At 40.0% G+C, this 19,949-nt stretch overlaps 1 protein-coding gene across 1 annotated transcript in view; it reads right to left on the bottom strand.

Annotated features, from left to right (window-relative positions):
• The window catches only part of PLXDC2 (plexin domain containing 2), a 1,436,917-nt gene that overhangs the window by 909,403 nt on the left and 507,565 nt on the right, over positions 1-19,949 (bottom strand). The window contains exon 2 of the mRNA XM_069211779.1: positions 4,684-4,892. Within this exon, the coding sequence (XP_069067880.1) occupies positions 4,684-4,892 (209 nt within the window). The remainder of the gene's footprint in view (positions 1-4,683; positions 4,893-19,949) is intronic.

Genomic DNA, 19,949 nt, shown 5'->3' with positions numbered 1-19,949 from the left:
GGACCAAGTGAGGCCTGCCCATGCACAGCTAAATGTAAGGGTAGATCTGAGGAAGGGAGAAGGGAAGGCTTTTGTTCTTTTGGCCCTCTGTAGCCAGTCGCACACTAGCCCAGTGCGAGGGGGAGCTGGTTCCAGATTCAGTTTAGTGTAGCTGAAGAGTGGGGACTGTTTGTGTTTTTATATACACCCCCGGCTGGCTTATAATCTGAGAATGCCAGTGCCGTCTTGAAATTTCCTTAGAATGGTGCAGTGAGGGGTAATTTGTAGCATCGAGGATGGGCTACAAACGTAGGGCAAAAAGCCCATTTGGAACTTTTTCCTCAGTGAGTGTCCAGGATTTACGCAACCCATTGGCTAGTAAATACTATAAAAGTAAAACCCCATCTACAGCTCATCAGAGCACTCTGTGGACCCCTGCTGAAAAACAGATGAAGGCTAAATCTGTTGTTTGAAAACCGTGTGGAGACCTGAGGGTTAGACATGTTCCCACATGCCCCCAGGACTAAGAATCACACTTCAAGAGCCACCTGGCTGAAGTCACAGAAGAACAGATGAGGGCTGGACTTGCTGTTTAAAAACTGTGTGAAGGTCTAAAGGTAACACCTGTTCCCACATATACCCAGGACTAAGAATCAGACTTCAAGAGCTACCTGGCTGTCCTCCTTTGTGGCTACAGCAACACAACAATCTACAAGTGGCTTTTTCTTTATTTTGCTAAAGGGCCCAAGTGACCAATAGCAATGAAACTGACCTGGCCCTGCTAGCAGACTTTATTGGAGTGAATCTTGCCCCTAAGTGCTGTCACTGAGCTCCTGGGAACCTAAGAAGTGGCCAAGAGGACTATCTCTAGAAACTCATAAACGCTGAGATTCAGAAATGTATACGACTCCTAAGACCGCCGGAGTATCTGCAGGACCTCACAGCAAAGGCATCCTATCTTGATGGATCTTCATCAGATACACATGTCTCACTGGAGGATTTTGAGCTCCATAAAAAAGACTAATTAAAAAGTTTCAATGCTTGACCAGGAATAACCTGCTCCATAAAACCAATTCACTATCCATAGCTGTTGGCCTAAAATAGCACCTAGGTCCTGCTCAAGTACAAACCGTGACTACTGATTGGAGTTTTAATTTTTCTTCGCACTTTTGCCTTAAACCTTTAAAAAAGCTTAGCTCAGGTTCGCTTTATTGGATGTATGTCATTTTGGTGTCACTGTACTCATTACATTGTGTTCTATTTTCCTAAATTAGTTGGGTGATTTTTATTGTGCTGTGTTTTGATATTTTAACTGTTTTGTTACTACCAAGTGCTTGACACATTTTCCTAAATTAAACCTGTCATTTCTGTGCAATATTTATGAGGAGATTGAGCCCAGGATTATTTTATTGAAGCTACGTTTTACCCAGTCTTATTCAAATCCACCCCACCTAAACACGCAATCTTGTACAGACCTCTTATGTAGAAACAGAAACCTGTGGCAGGTTTTTTTGACCAATCAGGGCGAAGGATGTTGTATGTAAGTGGTAAGATAATTATACCTAGAACGAGTTAAACCAGGCTTCCATGAGTGCAATATCATCAAAGTCACGTTGTGGAAGATGGGAAAACATGGACGTTTCATTAGAGTCCATACATCCCCAGTTCCTGAGAGTAGTCTTGAAGTGAAGTTTATTTGAACACTGGAATATTGAGAGCTCCATTGAAGACAACAGAGTAGGTCCAGGTGTATACCGGCTGGTGTAACCCTGGAGCTCCAACATCCCAATGTTTGTCTTCATGTTTCTCCCTTTGTAATTTTTAACATTCTGCCTTTAATGGGTGAAATATTCTAGTACCCTTTTGGACCTTCTCCATCAGACTATACCAGTTGCTAAAGATCCTCTTCCTCATTACAGGCCCTCTCCTACGGCTCTGGCCTATTAAATAGGTTCGAAGCCTTTAGGAACTTGCAAAGCCATTGGCTGCAGGCTATAGAGCTATGTGAGACGGGAACTGGCCTGACAGAAAGTGATTCATCTGAGGTTGCAAACTTTGAGACTGAAATACACCTCTAACCTGATCCGAAATGTGTTTGAGAATGTCTGCAAGCATTGGCTGAGGGAGGTAAATGCAAACCGATCCTGAAAGGACTAGCCCAAAGGATAAAAACGTACTGTCTGAAACATGAAGCATAATCTGGACTTAATCTTCTGATAATCATTTGCTATTCCAATATATGTTAAATATTGTTAGTTTACTTATAGTGCACAGTACATATAGAAATTTATGGAATTTTTAGTTTCTGCTTTTCTTTAAGATGATTCTTTTACCACCACTCTACATTTACATGCTCACGATACACAATAATGGTATTATGATTATTATTTAAGATACTGATAAATAATAAGCTATTTCTAAAACTGTCAGCAGGAGCATTAACACAATTATCATATGCAGTCCTTATCAGCTGCAGATTTATAAAAATGGACAGGAAACTTCTCAACATCTAGTACCCGGTGAGACTTCGGAATGTCTGTGGTTCAAAACGACACACACGTTTAGTGACCACAGGTGTCACTAAGGTTAGAAGAGAAATAAGTCAGTGATGTATGGTGGGCTTGGGATACATCAGTACAAAGATTTTCTCAGTGACAACTAAAGCAGTTTCAGTGCCTTAGTTTTTTTTTGAGGCATTAGACTTGTTGTAGAAACAGAGTCAAAGATTAACTGAAACTTTTAGCAAGTTGGAGAGAAACTATCATAACATGAACTAGACTCCAGCAGTATTCTGTCTTTCCGCCTCTGAAATTGCACACACATTGCTCACTAGCACATTCTGTGCAATCATTATTCTCTCTTCATTTGAAGGGGGGTTCACTGTGACATGCTGACTTTTTGATCTTTTATCCGTTATGGAATTCAAGGCTATCGTTCAAAGTGACTCATTTAAAGTATAGCGGGTGGCAGAAAATATGAGCCCATATTTATGGGAAATTGACGGAGCACAACGCTGCACCAAAATTGGCAGCGCCGCACTCCGTCATTTTCACAACACAAGGATGCCCCATATTTAAGTGAATACGGCACACCCCTGTGTTGTCACCTGCGCTGGTGCTAAATTTAGCTGCCAACGCAGGCATCCTTGCACCATCGTGCAAGGATGTCTGCGTTGAGGGGTGAGACTGTTTATGTGCACTAATGCCGCTTTGGCACTTCTGTGTATGCTGCAAAATGCAGCACACGCAGAAGTGCCAAAGCGTAATTTTCAAATGATTGTTTATGTTCAGGAAGGGACACCTTCCCGCAAATAAACAGTCATTTCTGGCATATTGCTCTATCTATGAGTGCTGCATTCTGCATCATGCATAGAAAAAGCAATAAACAAGGAGGAATACAAGTATTCCCCCTCGTTCTGCCTTACTAACACCACCCCTGGGGAGGGCATTATATTTTGGTGCTGCCTCAGATTTACAAAATCTTGTAAATCTGAGGCAGCGTCAAAATGCTATGTGTATTGCTGTGGAACGCCCACAGCAACACCCATTGCACGCCCCTCTGACGAAGATAACTGCGTCGGAGGGGCCCATATTTACAAAGAGGTGCAATGCCACAAAAAGTGGCTTTACACCTTCTTGTAAATATGGAGCTGAGGTTAGCGCCACTGGAGTGTCCTCAGTGTTGTTAGGGGCTCATAATATGCCCCGTGGTGTTTTGCTGAGATCTCATCTCTGTACTGTGTTGAGTGTTAAATTAGGCAGTATAAGAGTTATGCAATAATCAACATTGATAAACACATTTGATTGTAATTACTATGAGAGATACAAATGCTGCAGCTGGAAAACATTGCCTGCATTTTCAGGATCTACACAAGTATTGCTGAGGGTTACTAAATTAAATAGAGTTATAAGATATTTCTACTATTCTCATCCTTGCTTCTCTGATCCAGGCAGGGAAAAAGGTTCGAAACTCAGCCATCAGCTGAGTTTTTTGTGACCACTCTGAAGCCGTCCTTCACAGTGACTGATCTTGAATTTTATACTGTTTGAGGCCCATTGAGATAAGCTTTTCTTCTTGTAAGAGTTATCTCAGCCTTTCCTACCTGATATTTTGCTGTTGAATGTGACCTTCCAGTGACACTACCTCATTTGCAGAAGTCAGTTATGTTTACCACTAATAGCCAAACTGCAGAGTGAATTATTCTATCACTGATCTTTCCCCTTCTGAGGTGTGAGGTATTACATCACAAGTGGCATTTACAAATTGCTCAATGCAATATTCTGGCACTTTGTAATCAGAAATGTAGTGAATTGACACCCTCTAACGCCTATAATACTAGTCCCTTCTGGAATGCCCTCATTTGAATAATAAGAATTGATATTTAAGTTGATAAATACGTAACGTGTGTTATTATTTACAGCCTCAAATTCACAATAATAAATATACCTGTGGTCCATACCTTTCTAGTGAGACTATGTTCATGACCTGACTTAGAGTTAGGTGTGCGTGTTACTCTGTCACAAATGTGACGGATAGCTGGTCCTCCTAATTACAAATGTGTTATATCCTATGACAAATGTAAAATGGCTCAAGGAGTATCCCATGGAGCAACCTGTCTGCCAAACTCTAAATCAAGCCCTAAGTCTGTTCAAACAGAAAGCTATAGGAATCAACTTGGATAAGGAAAGTTTCAAATGGATCTACCTCTATCTGTGTGTTGTTGTCATGTCCCTCTTCGAGTAGGTCAGTAAAACCCCCAGGCTCAGATAGATCCTGTCCAATGCTTGGTCTGTTTGTATTTACAGCTTTGAAAGATTCCGACTGCCGTTTCCACCGATGAGAATACAAATGTAAATCCACCAAGACATTATCCTCCACTTGAGCTGAACCAGACGGGACTGTGTAAAGCACACCTGTCAGAAAGGACAAAATATATGTTTATATTATGCAATCGTGTTTACAATACCCACAGGGTTTGATAAATCTGTCTTGTTTTCTTTTATCAGCCAAAATAATGTAAGCAATTTAAAAAGTAATGATAAACTTCAAACTGCATTGGAAAACAGCATTACACCTACCTTAGACACATAGCAACCTATCAAGCAATGTATATGCAGGTTATTACATAGATTGATTTAATTTTAAGCACATTTGTAAGGGTAGAATTGAAGCCCATTTGCATAGTCCCTATGCAAAAATGAAGCCCATTTGCATAGTCCCTATAGAGAAGTCTAGAAGCAATCGTATACAGGGGCTTAATTTAAAGCTGACCCACGGCACAAGAAAAAACAATGCACTGTACGTATTGAAAGTCGGGCCAATTCAAGTACACTGTATATAGCCCACTACCCTGTGAATAGAGCTTACTACTTGGCTAGATACCTTGCTGCCTCTTGTCCTTCAGGATGTAGGTAACACCCCTCCCAGGACGATGCTTTTTCCGCAAGTAGAGTGCCGGGGAGAACAGGAAGGAAAATCATGGATCCTACCCTGCAATCATTTCGGGACAATGGCAGAGTTCAATTTTTGTAGATTCATATCCCTTAGGACTACATCTCTCTGAGCTTTGAAAGTTAGATGCAAGGAGACACTTTTACCACCTTCCCATCATGCACCACTTCAAACTATCCCCCATAGGAACAAATTTATGATTAGGGTATTTACGGCACAGAGCACAAATCAAGTGATTTTAGTATCAACCAAAGCATGCAGTGACTACTTACAGGCACTGTCAGAATTGAGCTATGGATATGATTGTCAAAGGGCTGTTTAGTCCATTTTCATTGTACCAGTTGGTATGTTACTAGAGATATGATAAAGACAACTTGCTGATCTTCAGTGGTGCTTCTGTGGCCTGGTCTGTGTGCTCCTACAATGTCATGTTGCACGGTAATCTACCTGCGTGGTTTTCCATGTGTTGTTTGTTTTTATGCGAGTGATTTTCATTAGTACTAGAATACCATGACTAGGAATCGGGTCAGCTCTTCTTTTTGGCTGGCAGGTACGAATTATAAGGGCATTTGGGCATTGGCATTTGGACATGCATGCTCTTGATAACCTTCACTATATGTGGTGGAAGTCTGAGTGAGGGAAGTGTCAAAAGGCATGTTTTCTTTTATGAGAGAGATGGTAAATGAGCAGTGTCACTGTTTTGTTAGCACTACAAACTGTCAGAATTTCTAATTTTGCATTATTAATACAGTAGTTGTTTAACTACATCAAATTGTAAAGAGGCTTCACGCACTTATGGTTTCATTTAGTAGGAAATGGCACAGTGCGGTGCCGCAAGCAATATTGCTGCACCAAGCTGCATCATTTCCAAAACGCAGAGACGCACCGTATTTACAAGAATAAAGCGCATCCCTTTGTTTTCTCCTGCGCAGGTGCTAAATCAGCTGCCTAACACCAATGCAGCCATCCTTGCACCATGACGCAAGGATTCCTGCAAAGCGGGGATGATTGCCTCTGGGCAGGAAGGGACACCATCCTGAACATAAACAATCAACAACGGTGATTTGCTCCTTCTGTGTGTTCTGCAGAATGCAGCGCACATAGAAAGAGCAAAAAACGGGGAGAAAGAAAAGTATTTCTCCTTGTTGCGCCACTCTAACTCCACCCCTGGGGTGGGGTTAGTTTTTGGCGCTGCCTCATGTTCACGATTTCTTGTAAATCTGCAACAGAGTAAAAAAGAAATGGGTGTTGTGTGGGTACGCCCACTGCAACACCCATTGCACACCCCTTTGTTGCAGAAAACTGCATTGGGCAGCCCATATATACAAGGCCACTTTAAGCCCTGTAAATTGGCCTAATCCTGCCTCGTGGATAGGGAGCAGGGCACAGCGCCACAGGAGGGTTGCAAAAAGTGATGCTTAGGTGGCGCAAAGGCCTCGTAAATGAGGCCCTTAGTGCCTAATTATGAATAGCAAGTGTCATAGGCGGTAATTATTGCACCCAATAAATTCCGACACCGAAGTATTCAGAATTTATCGAGTGTGGTACTTATTGCCAAGTCTGACTTTTTGTGGACTAACATAGGTTATGGTACTTAATGCATAAAATCTGCCTATATCTGTAAATACACTGGACCTTTTTCCTCTGAAAGGGTGACCTCCTGAATTATAACAAGTGAGATTTATCCAGATATTCAAACAAGTGTTTGCACAGGGATAGCAATATAATGGGCCCCTTTTAATTGTGGCCATTGATTCTCACTTTGAGTGGCACATACATTTCCGAACCCTTGATTTGTGCAGTGTTTAGAACTGTAAGTTAAGCGGACTTTATCACAACCCACTAAGGTCACGACCTGGAGTTCGGTGGCAGCATATCAACCCTTACAAAATTCAACACTGGAGAAATTGTTGGTAATTATCATAGCATGAAGATGGTGATGCAGTATGCACGAGAATTCACTTTAGTCACAAAATCTCACAATACGTGCTATTGACCACAAACGATACATTCTGATTTCCAAGAAATCAGATATTGCACCAAACATCAGGACATTCGAAAGTAATCAAGGCCTAATAGATTTTAGTCTTGCTGCCATTTTCATACTGCAGTGCCATAAATACATTGGAATAACCATTTATGTTGCTTGATTAGCTGAACTAAATACATATAAATATGGTGAATTAGGTGCTTTCCTCGGTAATCGGAAATATCACGTTATACCCCTATATATTGGTAAGCTCCATCTACAATAACAGTTGGTCACTGCAAAGTTTTCATGTGTTATTTTTAGCTAGTTTTCTCCAGTACAGAAAACATAAATAAATGAAAACAGAAACAAAAATTTACTGTATGGAAGTAATTCTCTGGCATTTGTTAGGTACATTTTGGGTTTGGCATTTGGCATTTTGGAGAAATGATTCAGTTAGAATTCTACTTTGAATTTTTAGGCCCTTTGTGGGCCATTCCACAATATATCATTGTGAGGAGGGTCACAGCTGCGAAATAGCCCCAAACCTCTTGTACTTGACTACAAGAAATAGCATGGCCATGCTGGAGCTAGAGGTAGACACTCAAATATGCAGCACTTTTCTAACACCAAGAAGGTTCGAGTACACTACCACCTCCTGGTAACTGTCTTAAGTTTTGTGGTAAGATGCTATCACAACACATTTGCTGCAATAAGCAGTGCTGGCACTTATCACGTCTGGCCTTTCTCCACAAAAAATGTTTGCTCAAACTAACAGATTCAATGTTCACGCTGTCATTGCCAGAACACAACGCTTCTCAGCACCTCTTAGTGCATTATATAGTTTCATCTATGCTTTTATCGAAAGCAGAAAAGGTAGCAATAACCAAAAGACCTCACTTTCCAGTAGAGTAGTGAGCAAACGTATTCTGAAGCTACACCAGAGTTGAGCAGCGGTGGCCGTTGCAAATGTCAAGTGCGGGTGGTGTGGGGGGACGACGGGGGAAACAATTTAAAAAAAAACAAAAAAAACTTACCTTTCCCGTTGTTTCCGACGGTTCCTTCCACTTTGCTCCTCTCCTCCTGATGGTTGGTGTCCCAGCATCCGCTGGGACTCGAGCACAGGCTCCCCAGCAATCCTGCCGCTGCTTTCATGCTAAACATAGCATGAAAGCAGCAGCAGGCTTTGTCTGAGAGGCTTGGACTGCCGTCCTGGGGTCTGTGCAGGTTCTTCATCCCCGCAGTTCGACATAGCCAGGTTGGAGAAACCTAAGTGCGCATGTGTGTTTGACCAGCCTGAGACAGCCGACCAAACACACATGCGCACTTAGATGCACTCTCTCCTCCTACCCCCTCCCGTGACCCAGCCCCGCCCCTTCCTGCACTACTGGCTGAGCCAGCAAATGAAAAAAAAAATGATAGTCAACAATTGTTTTATTTTTTTTCTTCTGACTGTTGGCCAGGGGGAAGGAGCTCCTCCGCCATTGCGGAGGAGCCGCCCCTGAAGTCGAGAGAGTTTTTCAGTAACATCCTCCAGAAAAAAGGGTTGTGCTGAGTTTATAATTTAAAATACTAATTCTGCCTAGTACATGCTCGGTGCACCTAGAATTGGTCCTGAAGCAGATAAATTAATTTTGTTATCTGGAGAATGTTTTTGTAAGAAAGATGGTAGATATGATTTAATAGTAATGCACCTTTATGATCAATGTGTCGACACCTTTGGCCCCATGTGACTATCAACACTAAAGCTTTCTAATACTCATTACTTTAAAGCATCTATAAAAGGAGATTTCTTCTGCTCAGTTTGATTCCCGTGTTCGGAGCGCTGGAGTGAGACTGTGAAGTTCCGTTAATCTGAATGGTTCTAGACCGTACTACGTTTTGACACAAATATTTTTATACTATGGTTTGTGAATGTGCATTAGCCTATTCAGTTGCACAAGTAATGATGACCTAAAAATCATCAATTCTTTATTAAAGAAACTATGGACCTTAGAGTTTGGCAGACTTGTGCACTGTCACAAACATGACAAATTTATTAAAAGTGGATTAGGGTATAATTCACCTGTAATAAAGAGGACGTGATATCTGTCACATTTGACTACTACGCAAAACTTTAAATCAGGTTCACAGTCTTTTTATTCTTTAAGATTTTGAAAAAGGGATGGAGTGAGGTTTAATTATTTTTAAGAATAAGCTCAATATAATTAATAAAAGTAGGCAAACTATGGTAACAAGACAATTAAATATAGCTCATGTAATCGATGCACATAATACTCTGTTTATACACCAATTTTTATTCTTAAGGTAATTCTGGGCTAGAGCATAACAGGGTTATGAAAAGTTCTGAATGAGTGTTCCTTCAAGATTTCAACTTGTATGGAGTGCAGGTCTAATTTGATCCCTTCTACATTTCTATCCCTTCTACCATCCTACCACTAATACTTTCTCCTAGCCTCCCTCGTCCCTACAGTGAGCAAACTACATACATAAGACCACTGAATTAGTAGGCATGGTCCACAATTGAAAGGCAATGTTTTCCGTGGTGCTGCCACGGAAAACCATAATCAGGTTAGCGAATCCGACCTCTTCCTAGTTAAATACTGGATGAAACAACGATTGCTGTGATTACAGATTCCCAGGCATACATCATAGTCAAGAAATTGCTCATCTGTGCACTGTGACAAACATGACAAATGTATTAAAAGTGGATTAGGGTATAATTCACCTGTAATAAAGAGGACGTGATATCTGTCACATTTGACTACTACGCAAAACTTTAAATCAAGTTCACAGTCTTTTTATTCTTTAAGATTTTGAAAAAGGGATGGAGTGAGGTTTAATTATTTTTAAGAATAAGCTCAATATAATTAATAAAAGTAGGCAAACTATGGTAACAAGACAATTAAATATAGCTCATGTAATCGATGCACATAATACTCTGTTTATACACCAATTTTTATTCTTAAGGTAATTCTGGGCTAGAGCATAACAGGCTTATGAAAAGTTCTGAATGAGTGTTCCTTCAAGATTTCAACTTGTATGGAGTGCAGGTCTAATTTGATCCCTTCTACATTTCTATCCCTTCTACCATCCTACCACTAATACTTTCTCCTAGCCTCCCTCGTCCCTACAGTGAGCAAACTACATACATAAGACCACTGAATTAGTAGGCATGGTCCACAATTGAAAGGCAATGTTTTCCGTGGTGCTGCCACGGAAAACCATAATCAGGTTAGCGAATCCGACCTCTTCCTAGTTAAATACTGGATGAAACAACGATTGCTGTGATTACAGATTCCCAGGCATACATCATAGTCAAGAAATTGCTCATCTGTGCACTGTCACAAACATGACAAATGTATTAAAAGTGGATTAGGGTATAATTCACCTGTAATAAAGAGGACGTGATATCTGTCACATTTGACTACTACGCAAAACTTTAAATCAGGTTCACAGTCTTTTTATTCTTTAAGATTTTGAAAAAGGGATGGAGTGAGGTTTAATTATTTTTAAGAATAAGCTCAATATAATTAATAAAAGTAGGCAAACTATGGTAACAAGACAATTAAATATAGCTCATGTAATCGATGCACATAATACTCTGTTTATACACCAATTTTTATTCTTAAGGTAATTCTGGGCTAGAGCATAACAGGGTTATGAAAAGTTCTGAATGAGTGTTCCTTCAAGATTTCAACTTGTATGGAGTGCAGGTCTAATTTTATCCCTTCTACATTTCTATCCCTTCTACCATCCTACCACTAATACTTTCTCCTAGCCTCCCTCATCCCTACAGTGAGCAAACTACATACATAAGACCACTGAATTAGTAGGCATGGTCCACAATTGAAAGGCAATGTTTTTCGTGGTGCTGCCACGGAAAACCATAATCAGGTTAGCGAATCCGACCTCTTCCTAGTTAAATACTGGATGAAACAACGATTGCTGTGATTACAGATTCCCAGGCATACATCCTAGTCAAGAAATTGCTCATCTGTGCACTGTCACAAACATGACAAATGTATTAAAAGTGGATTAGGGTATAATTCACCTGTAATAAAGAGGACCTGATATCTGTCACATTTGACTACTACGCAAAACTTTAAATCAGGTTCACAGTCTTTTTATTCTTTAAGATTTTGAAAAAGGGATGGAGTGAGGTTTAATTATTTTTAAGAATAAGCTCAATATAATTAATAAAAGTAGGCAAACTATGGTAACAAGACAATTAAATATAGCTCATGTAATCGATGCACATAATACTCTGTTTATACACCAATTTTTATTCTTAAGGTAATTCTGGGCTAGAGCATAACAGGCTTATGAAAAGTTCTGAATGAGTGTTCCTTCAAGATTTCAACTTGTATGGAGTGCAGGTCTAATTTGATCCCTTCTACATTTCTATCCCTTCTACCATCCTACCACTAATACTTTCTCCTAGCCTCCCTCGTCCCTACAGTGAGCAAACTACATACATAAGACCACTGAATTAGTAGGCATGGTCCACAATTGAAAGGCAATGTTTTCCGTGGTGCTGCCACGGAAAACCATAATCAGGTTAGCGAATCCGACCTCTTCCTAGTTAAATACTGGATGAAACAACGATTGCTGTGATTACAGATTCCCAGGCATACATCATAGTCAAGAAATTGCTCATCTGTGCACTGTCACAAACATGACAAATGTATTAAAAGTGGATTAGGGTATAATTCACCTGTAATAAAGAGGACGTGATATCTGTCACATTTGACTACTACGCAAAACTTTAAATCAGGTTCACAGTCTTTTTATTCTTTAAGATTTTGAAAAAGGGATGGAGTGAGGTTTAATTATTTTTAAGAATAAGCTCAATATAATTAATAAAAGTAGGCAAACTATGGTAACAAGACAATTAAATATAGCTCATGTAATCGATGCACATAATACTCTGTTTATACACCAATTTTTATCCTTAAGGTAATTCTGGGCTAGAGCATAACAGGGTTATGAAAAGTTCTGAATGAGTGTTCCTTCAAGATTTCAACTTGTATGGAGTGCAGGTCTAATTTGATCCCTTCTACATTTCTATCCCTTCTACCATCCTACCACTAATACTTTCTCCTAGCCTCCCTCGTCCCTACAGTGAGCAAACTACATACATAAGACCACTGAATTAGTAGGCATGGTCCACAATTGAAAGGCAATGTTTTCCGTGGTGCTGCCACGGAAAACCATAATCAGGTTAGCGAATCCGACCTCTTCCTAGTTAAATACTGGATGAAACAACGATTGCTGTGATTACAGATTCCCAGGCATACATCATAGTCAAGAAATTGCTCATCTGTGCACTGTCACAAACATGACAAATGTATTAAAAGTGGATTAGGGTATAATTCACCTGTAATAAAGAGGACGTGATATCTGTCACATTTGATTACTACGCAAAACTTTAAATCAGGTTCACAGTCTTTTTATTCTTTAAGATTTTGAAAAAGGAATGGAGTGAGGTTTAATTATTTTTAAGAATAAGCTCAATATAATTAATAAAAATAGGCAAACTATGGTAACAAGACAATTAAATATAGCTCATGTAATCGATGCACATAATACTCTGTTTATACACCAATTTTTATTCTTAAGGTAATTCTGGGCTAGAGCATAACAGGGTTATGAAAAGTTCTGAATGAGTGTTCCTTCAAGATTTCAACTTGTATGGAGTGCAGGTCTAATTTTATCCCTTCTACATTTCTATCCCTTCTACCATCCTACCACTAATACTTTCTCCTAGCCTCCCTCATCCCTACAGTGAGCAAACTACATACATAAGACCACTGAATTAGTAGGCATGGTCCACAATTGAAAGGCAATGTTTTTTGTGGTGCTGCCACGGAAAACCATAATCAGGTTAGCGAATCCGACCTCTTCCTAGTTAAATACTGGATGAAACAACGATTGCTGTGATTACAGATTCCCAGGCATACATCCTAGTCAAGAAATTGCTCATCTGTGCACTGTCACAAACATGACAAATGTATTAAAAGTGGATTAGGGTATAATTCACCTGTAATAAAGAGGACCTGATATCTGTCACATTTGACTACTACGCAAAACTTTAAATCAGGTTCACAGTCTTTTTATTCTTTAAGATTTTGAAAAAGGGATGGAGTGAGGTTTAATTATTTTTAAGAATAAGCTCAATATAATTAATAAAAGTAGGCAAACTATGGTAACAAGACAATTAAATATAGCTCATGTAATCGATGCACATAATACTCTGTTTATACACCAATTTTTATTCTTAAGGTGATGCTGGGCTAGAGCATAACAGGGTTATGAAAAGTTCTGAATGAGTGTTCCTTCAAGATTTCAACTTGTATGGAGTGCAGGTCTAATTTTATCCCTTCTACATTTCTATCCCTTCTACCATCCTACCACTAATACTTTCTCCTAGCCTCCCTCATCCCTACAGTGCGCAAACTACATACATGAGACCACTGAATTAGTAGGCATGGTCCACAATTGAAAGGCAATGTTTTCTGTGGTGCTGCCACAAATGCCATAATCAGGTTAGCGAATCCGACCTCTTCCTAGTTAAATACTGGATGAAACAACGATTGCTGTTATTACAGATTCCCAGCCAAACTTCATAGTCAAGAAATTGCTCATCTGACTTTAAAGTTGCAGTATTCAGAACAACACAATATGCATTTAAAATACATTTCCTAAAATCTACCTTTGGAGTTGTCAGTTGTTTTATGACCTAAATAATACTCCAAGTTCCGTAGTTACATCTTAATATTGCCTGAAGTTATAAAAATGTAAATGAAGTAAGCTGGATGCATCTTATTTTCAAACAACCTTGTCACCACCACTTTCATTTATTTTTCTCTAGTGAAGACACATATTGTTTAGGGAATTTCAGAATAGTGAGGTCTCTTCTTTTAGTGTCCCCGACAATTGTGCCTAAACGTCTTTCCCGCAGAACTTTATTTTCCCAGTAATGTCCATCAGACCCCTTTCCCTTCTAGGGTATAGATCACACCTGTATGTTTATAGAGCTTTATGGTAAAATGCACTTTTACTGAACAAGTCTGGTGGCATCAGTGTAATTATCTGTGATGTTACATAGCACACACTGACACTTGCCTATCATTCTGAAACTACACTTTACAATTTTCATATCACACAGCTAGACATTGCAGAGCTTTTGCAATTGTTTTACTGCAGATGCAATATAAAATGAGATGAAGCCTTCCCTTTATGTTCAGCACATATAGATCGGGCTTCATTTTACAGCTCCACAATGCTTAAAGAAGTGAAAAGATCGAGTCAGAAAAACAAAACAAAAGATGTTGTGTGTGATCAGATAACATGCAGCTTATGGCTAGCCATGTCATATCTTGGACAGAGAGGTTCACGATTGGTAGTGGTGCATGGCTGTCTTCATCCAGGAAGACCAATGTTTAATCTTCTGAATCCTCTTGTTTCTCACTCCTGACTATCAGTCAAACAGTACATTCTAGCGTTCCATATAATCTTGAAGTTGTCTTGTTACACATCTTTTAGGATGTTTCTGATACATGGAATTTTTGCGAAGTGAGCAAGTTTATTACTTGAAAGGCAGGTGGTAAATGTATTCTCCCATGGTTTTGAAGTTGACTTGCTTGACATGGAATCCAATATCTTTCATAGAGCTATCAAGACGTTTCTAATTAAAAATACTTTTATATATTTCAAAACATGTTATGGGACGATTTCTTTATTCATGGAGTAACACACATAACCCTCTATCATAATTTTCGTTATTATGCTGTTACATACGAGAGACACAATTTTATATAGTTTATTTTACATTTGTTTAGACGTCAAATACGTTTGTACAGGGGGACGTTTCTAGGCGCTGCTAACACAGTGAATAAAAATGACTGAATAGTTTTTTTTTTTTCATAAATTGAACAGGGGGTGGGTGATAAACTATTTACCCATTCCAACATGGCTTTCTTAAGGGATTAAGTACCGCTGACATTACCCATGTTTATCCTCAGAGACACGCTGGAAATACAGCCAAAGCAAAGAACGCAGCTGTGGGAAATTCTTAAGTCGGCGCTTAGATAAAGCCACTCTGCAGAAATGTATGCAACCCGATATGGTGTTGTATTTACCTCACGCTGGGAATGTTGAGGAGACTACTGAGAAACTAGAAATGACACCGGGAGGGCACTGAAGAGATTAAAACAGTAAACCAAACGGTTAAACACCTGGTAGTCACACTTTAAGGCTAAACACTCAGCAAGACTCACACTTTTAAATGATTTCACTTCCAAACCACCCAGACAAGCAAAATTGCAAAGATATGTGCCAGCTGCTGCTGACTCTAAATAACTAATGGACAAGTGCGCTGCTAAATAGGAGGATGGGAAATTGACCATTTCGTCGATAATGTTAGAAGGAAGGAAGTAATAGAAGACGTAGGCCCTGGCAGACAGGGACAAATGTGGCTGAGTACCATGTCTGCTAAGGAGACAGCTTTACGCCTATTTGGACTCTTATACACTCTCCTGTTTCCAAATGAGGTGACCTCACTGTCCCTGCTGGCAGAACCACCCACTGACAGAAAAGGAGCTAAAAGAAACAACTCAGAGATGTGGACAGTGAAGCCTAAAATTTCACTGAAGCTCAGATGTTGTTAGGAGAAGCTCTGCTGCTGACTAGACAGGCAGTAGATGTGCCATGAGAAGCCGAAATAATTACTGAGAAAGCTATGCCTTTACCTAGAAGAGGCCAGTAGCCATTCCAACAATCCTCCAAAAAACTAGGTTGGTTGCCTTCTAGTGGAGCCCACAGAACGCATGGATGATCCTAAATCTATACAAAGTAGTTGATGTCCTGAACAAGGAGCTGCAGAGGATGCTAGTTAAGGGATGATTGTACATAAGGGGTATCTGATACCTTTGAAGAAAGCACACCAAAGGCACAGTTTATTCCTCTATAGGAAATGATGTGAGCAATACTGGCGAGACCACAAAGCTTAGCCATCCATTGGAGATATAGTGAGCAGTACTAGAGAGAGACAACTGGTCACTTGGTGGAAATAGAACCTCTTGGGTGTTTGTTACATATTGATTTGTTTGTGCAACCTCAAGAAGTTGCTCAAGCTGTAGTGTCACAAGAAAAATGAGAAGTGAAAGTATTCTTTTGAAAAAATATAAACTTGGACAATTGATTTCATATAATTCAAGGAAGTCCAACAAATACCCAGGATGGTCAGATGTGTGCCAGATTATCAGGTGATCCAATTAAGATAAATGCATATAAAATTAATCTAAACGGAACTTGTACGAAATGTCACTTTTGTAATGGTCACTCTCACATTTTGCTAGGTTTTCCAGCTCTTTTTGGACTCTGCATACTAGGACACTGCAGTCCTAGTAAGCAGAGCTTTTTGTATGTGCTCTGACACCTAAAACATGTTGATTTGTATACTACTAACTGCCGTATCTAACTTACCCATAGGTCCCTAATGTATGGTACAAAACGTAACTAAGGCCTATAACTTAAATATCCCTAGTGAACTTCAGCACATATTGTGTCATTACTAAAATGACAATGACAAACATGACTGCAGGCCTGCCACCTGTCTCCTGGCTGTGCAAGTTTAAACTGCACATTGGACATGTCAAACCACTTTTAACAGGCCTAAATATCAATAGGGCACCCATAAGTTGGCCTTAAATGCCCATAAGGAAGGGTGCCTGATATTTATAAATAGGTCATGCAAACATTTAATGTTAAGCATGCCCTTACATTGACAATGCCCTAAATGCTAGCACAGTACCAGAGTTAGATGTTCCATAGAAAAGCACTGGGATACATTATTAAATTTAATAAGGTTATTCCCACCTAGGAATCAGATTCATTTTTGTACTTTTTGAAATATGGAAAGTTGGATTTGTAACAACTATTTTACAAAAAGTGCTTTTAACCTGCTGCCATGTACTTGCCAAAAGCCCAAACATCCCATTTGCCTGAGCTTCCAACTGTCATCAGGCGCTGAATAGCTCATTGATGAGGTGTGGATTGCCTTCCAGAGCTGGGAAAAGGACTTGAGTGTGGAGAAAAGTTGAGCTTCCCCTAACAGGATGGCCAGAGGGGTGTGCTCTCAACCCTTGCATATCTTCAACGGATGCCAGCACTGTCACTGGCAGATGTAACTCAAACCTTGGCTTGCCCTCTATATTATCCTCCTAGCCAGCCAGGCACCAATCCCAGTGGGAGATGGGATGGCCTCAGAATCGCTTTGAATGACCACAGGGGCAGATTTCCTCATTTCATGGGTCACACGTCCAGGGTGACCACAGGAACTCTGCACAAAGGAGGAAAGGTTCTGCAATGTTGGATTTAGGTAGAGAGGTGTATTCTAGGTTTCATTGCAGTAGGGCATACAGGACTTGCTGCAGAAGTGGCTAGGGCCACTCCTGGGAACATTTTTCCTACTGGCCAGCGAGGGAGCAGGAATCACCCCCCACCCACAGGCTAATTTCATGTATAAATGTGGCACCTGTTTCATACCACCATGTGGATATAACTTGCGCCCCACCATGCACAGTTTTTTGCCAAATTTTACTGCAAATATTACATTGATGTTATCAATGATGCTATCAAAGATGTCATGAGTGCCGTAATTTGTGGGGTAATTAGTAGTGCATGGCAAGGGCATGAGTTATACTTACTTGAGACAACTATAACTATAACAGATGAATTTCTATGTTTTTTTACGTTTAGAATGCGAGCCTAACTATAATGTCCCTGTACCCATTGGTTCTTTAAGTTAATTTCTATGTTTTTTCTTAATTCTACTTCCTAACTATAACGTCCCTGTAACCTTTATTTTTTCAGTGAATTTCAATGTGGTTTTTAACATATAGTAATTTTCGTTACTATACGTTCATGCAACAGCAGTCACCACACAGCCTTCAGCTGTGCATGGCAGTGGTTGGCTGCCCAGTTTCCAACCCCTATAACCAAACAACCCCATGCTGTTCAGCTATGCACAGCAGGGGTTGGATGCAGGGCCTGGAGTGTGGCCAGGCCTTATGACCAACCCCAATAACCACCCAAACCCATGCCACTCACAGCCTTTGGCAGTGCACAGCGAGGTTTGGCCACAGGGCCTGGCCTGCAGCTAGCTGATGTGGCCAACCTCTCTAACCACCCAACCCCATGCTGCGCACAGCCTTTGGCCTTGCACAGCAGGAGTTGGCTGACGCCTCTCTCTCGGGGTGTGAGAATAGGTGTGACAGGGTGTATCTGGGTATGAGAGTAGCTGTCTGGGTGTGAGAGTGGGTGTGCCAGTGTCTTAGTGGGTCTGTGGGTGGGTGCATCAGTGTCTGTGTGGACCTGTTAGTGTGTGCGTGAGGGTTTTAGTGGGACTTCGAGTGGATGTAGGAGTGCCTGAGTGGGTCTGTGAGGGGCTGCATTAGGGTCTGAGTGGATCTGTGAGTAGGCGCATAGGTGTGTGTGAATTACTATGACTAACTCTCTGAATGTTTTTTGTTGTCGCCGATATTCATGAATGCCACAATGTTACACGGTTGCCATGCTGAGTGCCATGACATATTCGCGAATATCGCGCAGCATGAAAAAAACATTTTATGGGCATAATTTGAGTCTGAAAGACAGCTATATCACATCCCTGCCACCATGACCCCTTATGCCACTTTTAATTTTATTTTTGAGCCCCGGGAACCATGGTCAATTACTCAAAATGGCAACCGCAACTTTCTAGTCAGGTTGCAGCCAGCCAATCACAGCATTTTTGGTGCGGCTTGCAACGTAAATACACCACAATCTTTGCAATCAATTTGCGACCCCAGATATACAGATTTATTTCCCCTTTAATTTCTCTGAAACTACTGAATGGATTACATCAAATATACAAAAGCATAATATTCGTACTGAAACCTCCCTTTCTGCCAAATTTTGTGTAAATCCATCCAGTGGCTCGGCCTGTATTCTTTTTCAAAACTCCTGTGGGAATACACATGGGAAAATCACCAGCACACTTTTTCTGGGAAGATTTGTCAAATGGTGGCAAAGATATAGGCAAGTCAAAATATGGTCCTGACCATAGCTACGTACTGGTGACCGCCAGTAGGTAATGTATATATATATATATATATATATATATATATATATATATATATATAAATCTAACTTTAAAATAAAACACTAATAGAACAGAATTATGAAAACACTAATTTACCAAAAATGTTAAACAGTTAACAAATTACATTGTGTTAGTAATGAATAAACAGTATAAATAGGCCACACACATATTAATTAAATTGTTATCCTCAAATCCTGCAGTTCAAGAAGCTGAAACACTGCCAGATTGCTGACAGACATAAAAAAAGATAAAGCCTGAGAAAACAAATAACCTTTTTGGAAGTAGGCTAAATAAATTAAATGTAAATTAAATTAAATATAAACAAAAACTATGTGTGCTTGTTTTAACTATCATTGTGGTCCCTTAACAGGATAAACAACAAGCATCTAAACCAAAAAAATC

The sequence above is a fragment of the Pleurodeles waltl genome, chromosome 10, assembly GCF_031143425.1.
Source record: "Pleurodeles waltl isolate 20211129_DDA chromosome 10, aPleWal1.hap1.20221129, whole genome shotgun sequence".
Taxonomy (NCBI): Eukaryota; Metazoa; Chordata; class Amphibia; order Caudata; family Salamandridae; genus Pleurodeles; species Pleurodeles waltl.
Note: the sequence above shows the minus strand (reverse complement) of the source record. Positions and strands in the feature narration are given on the sequence as shown.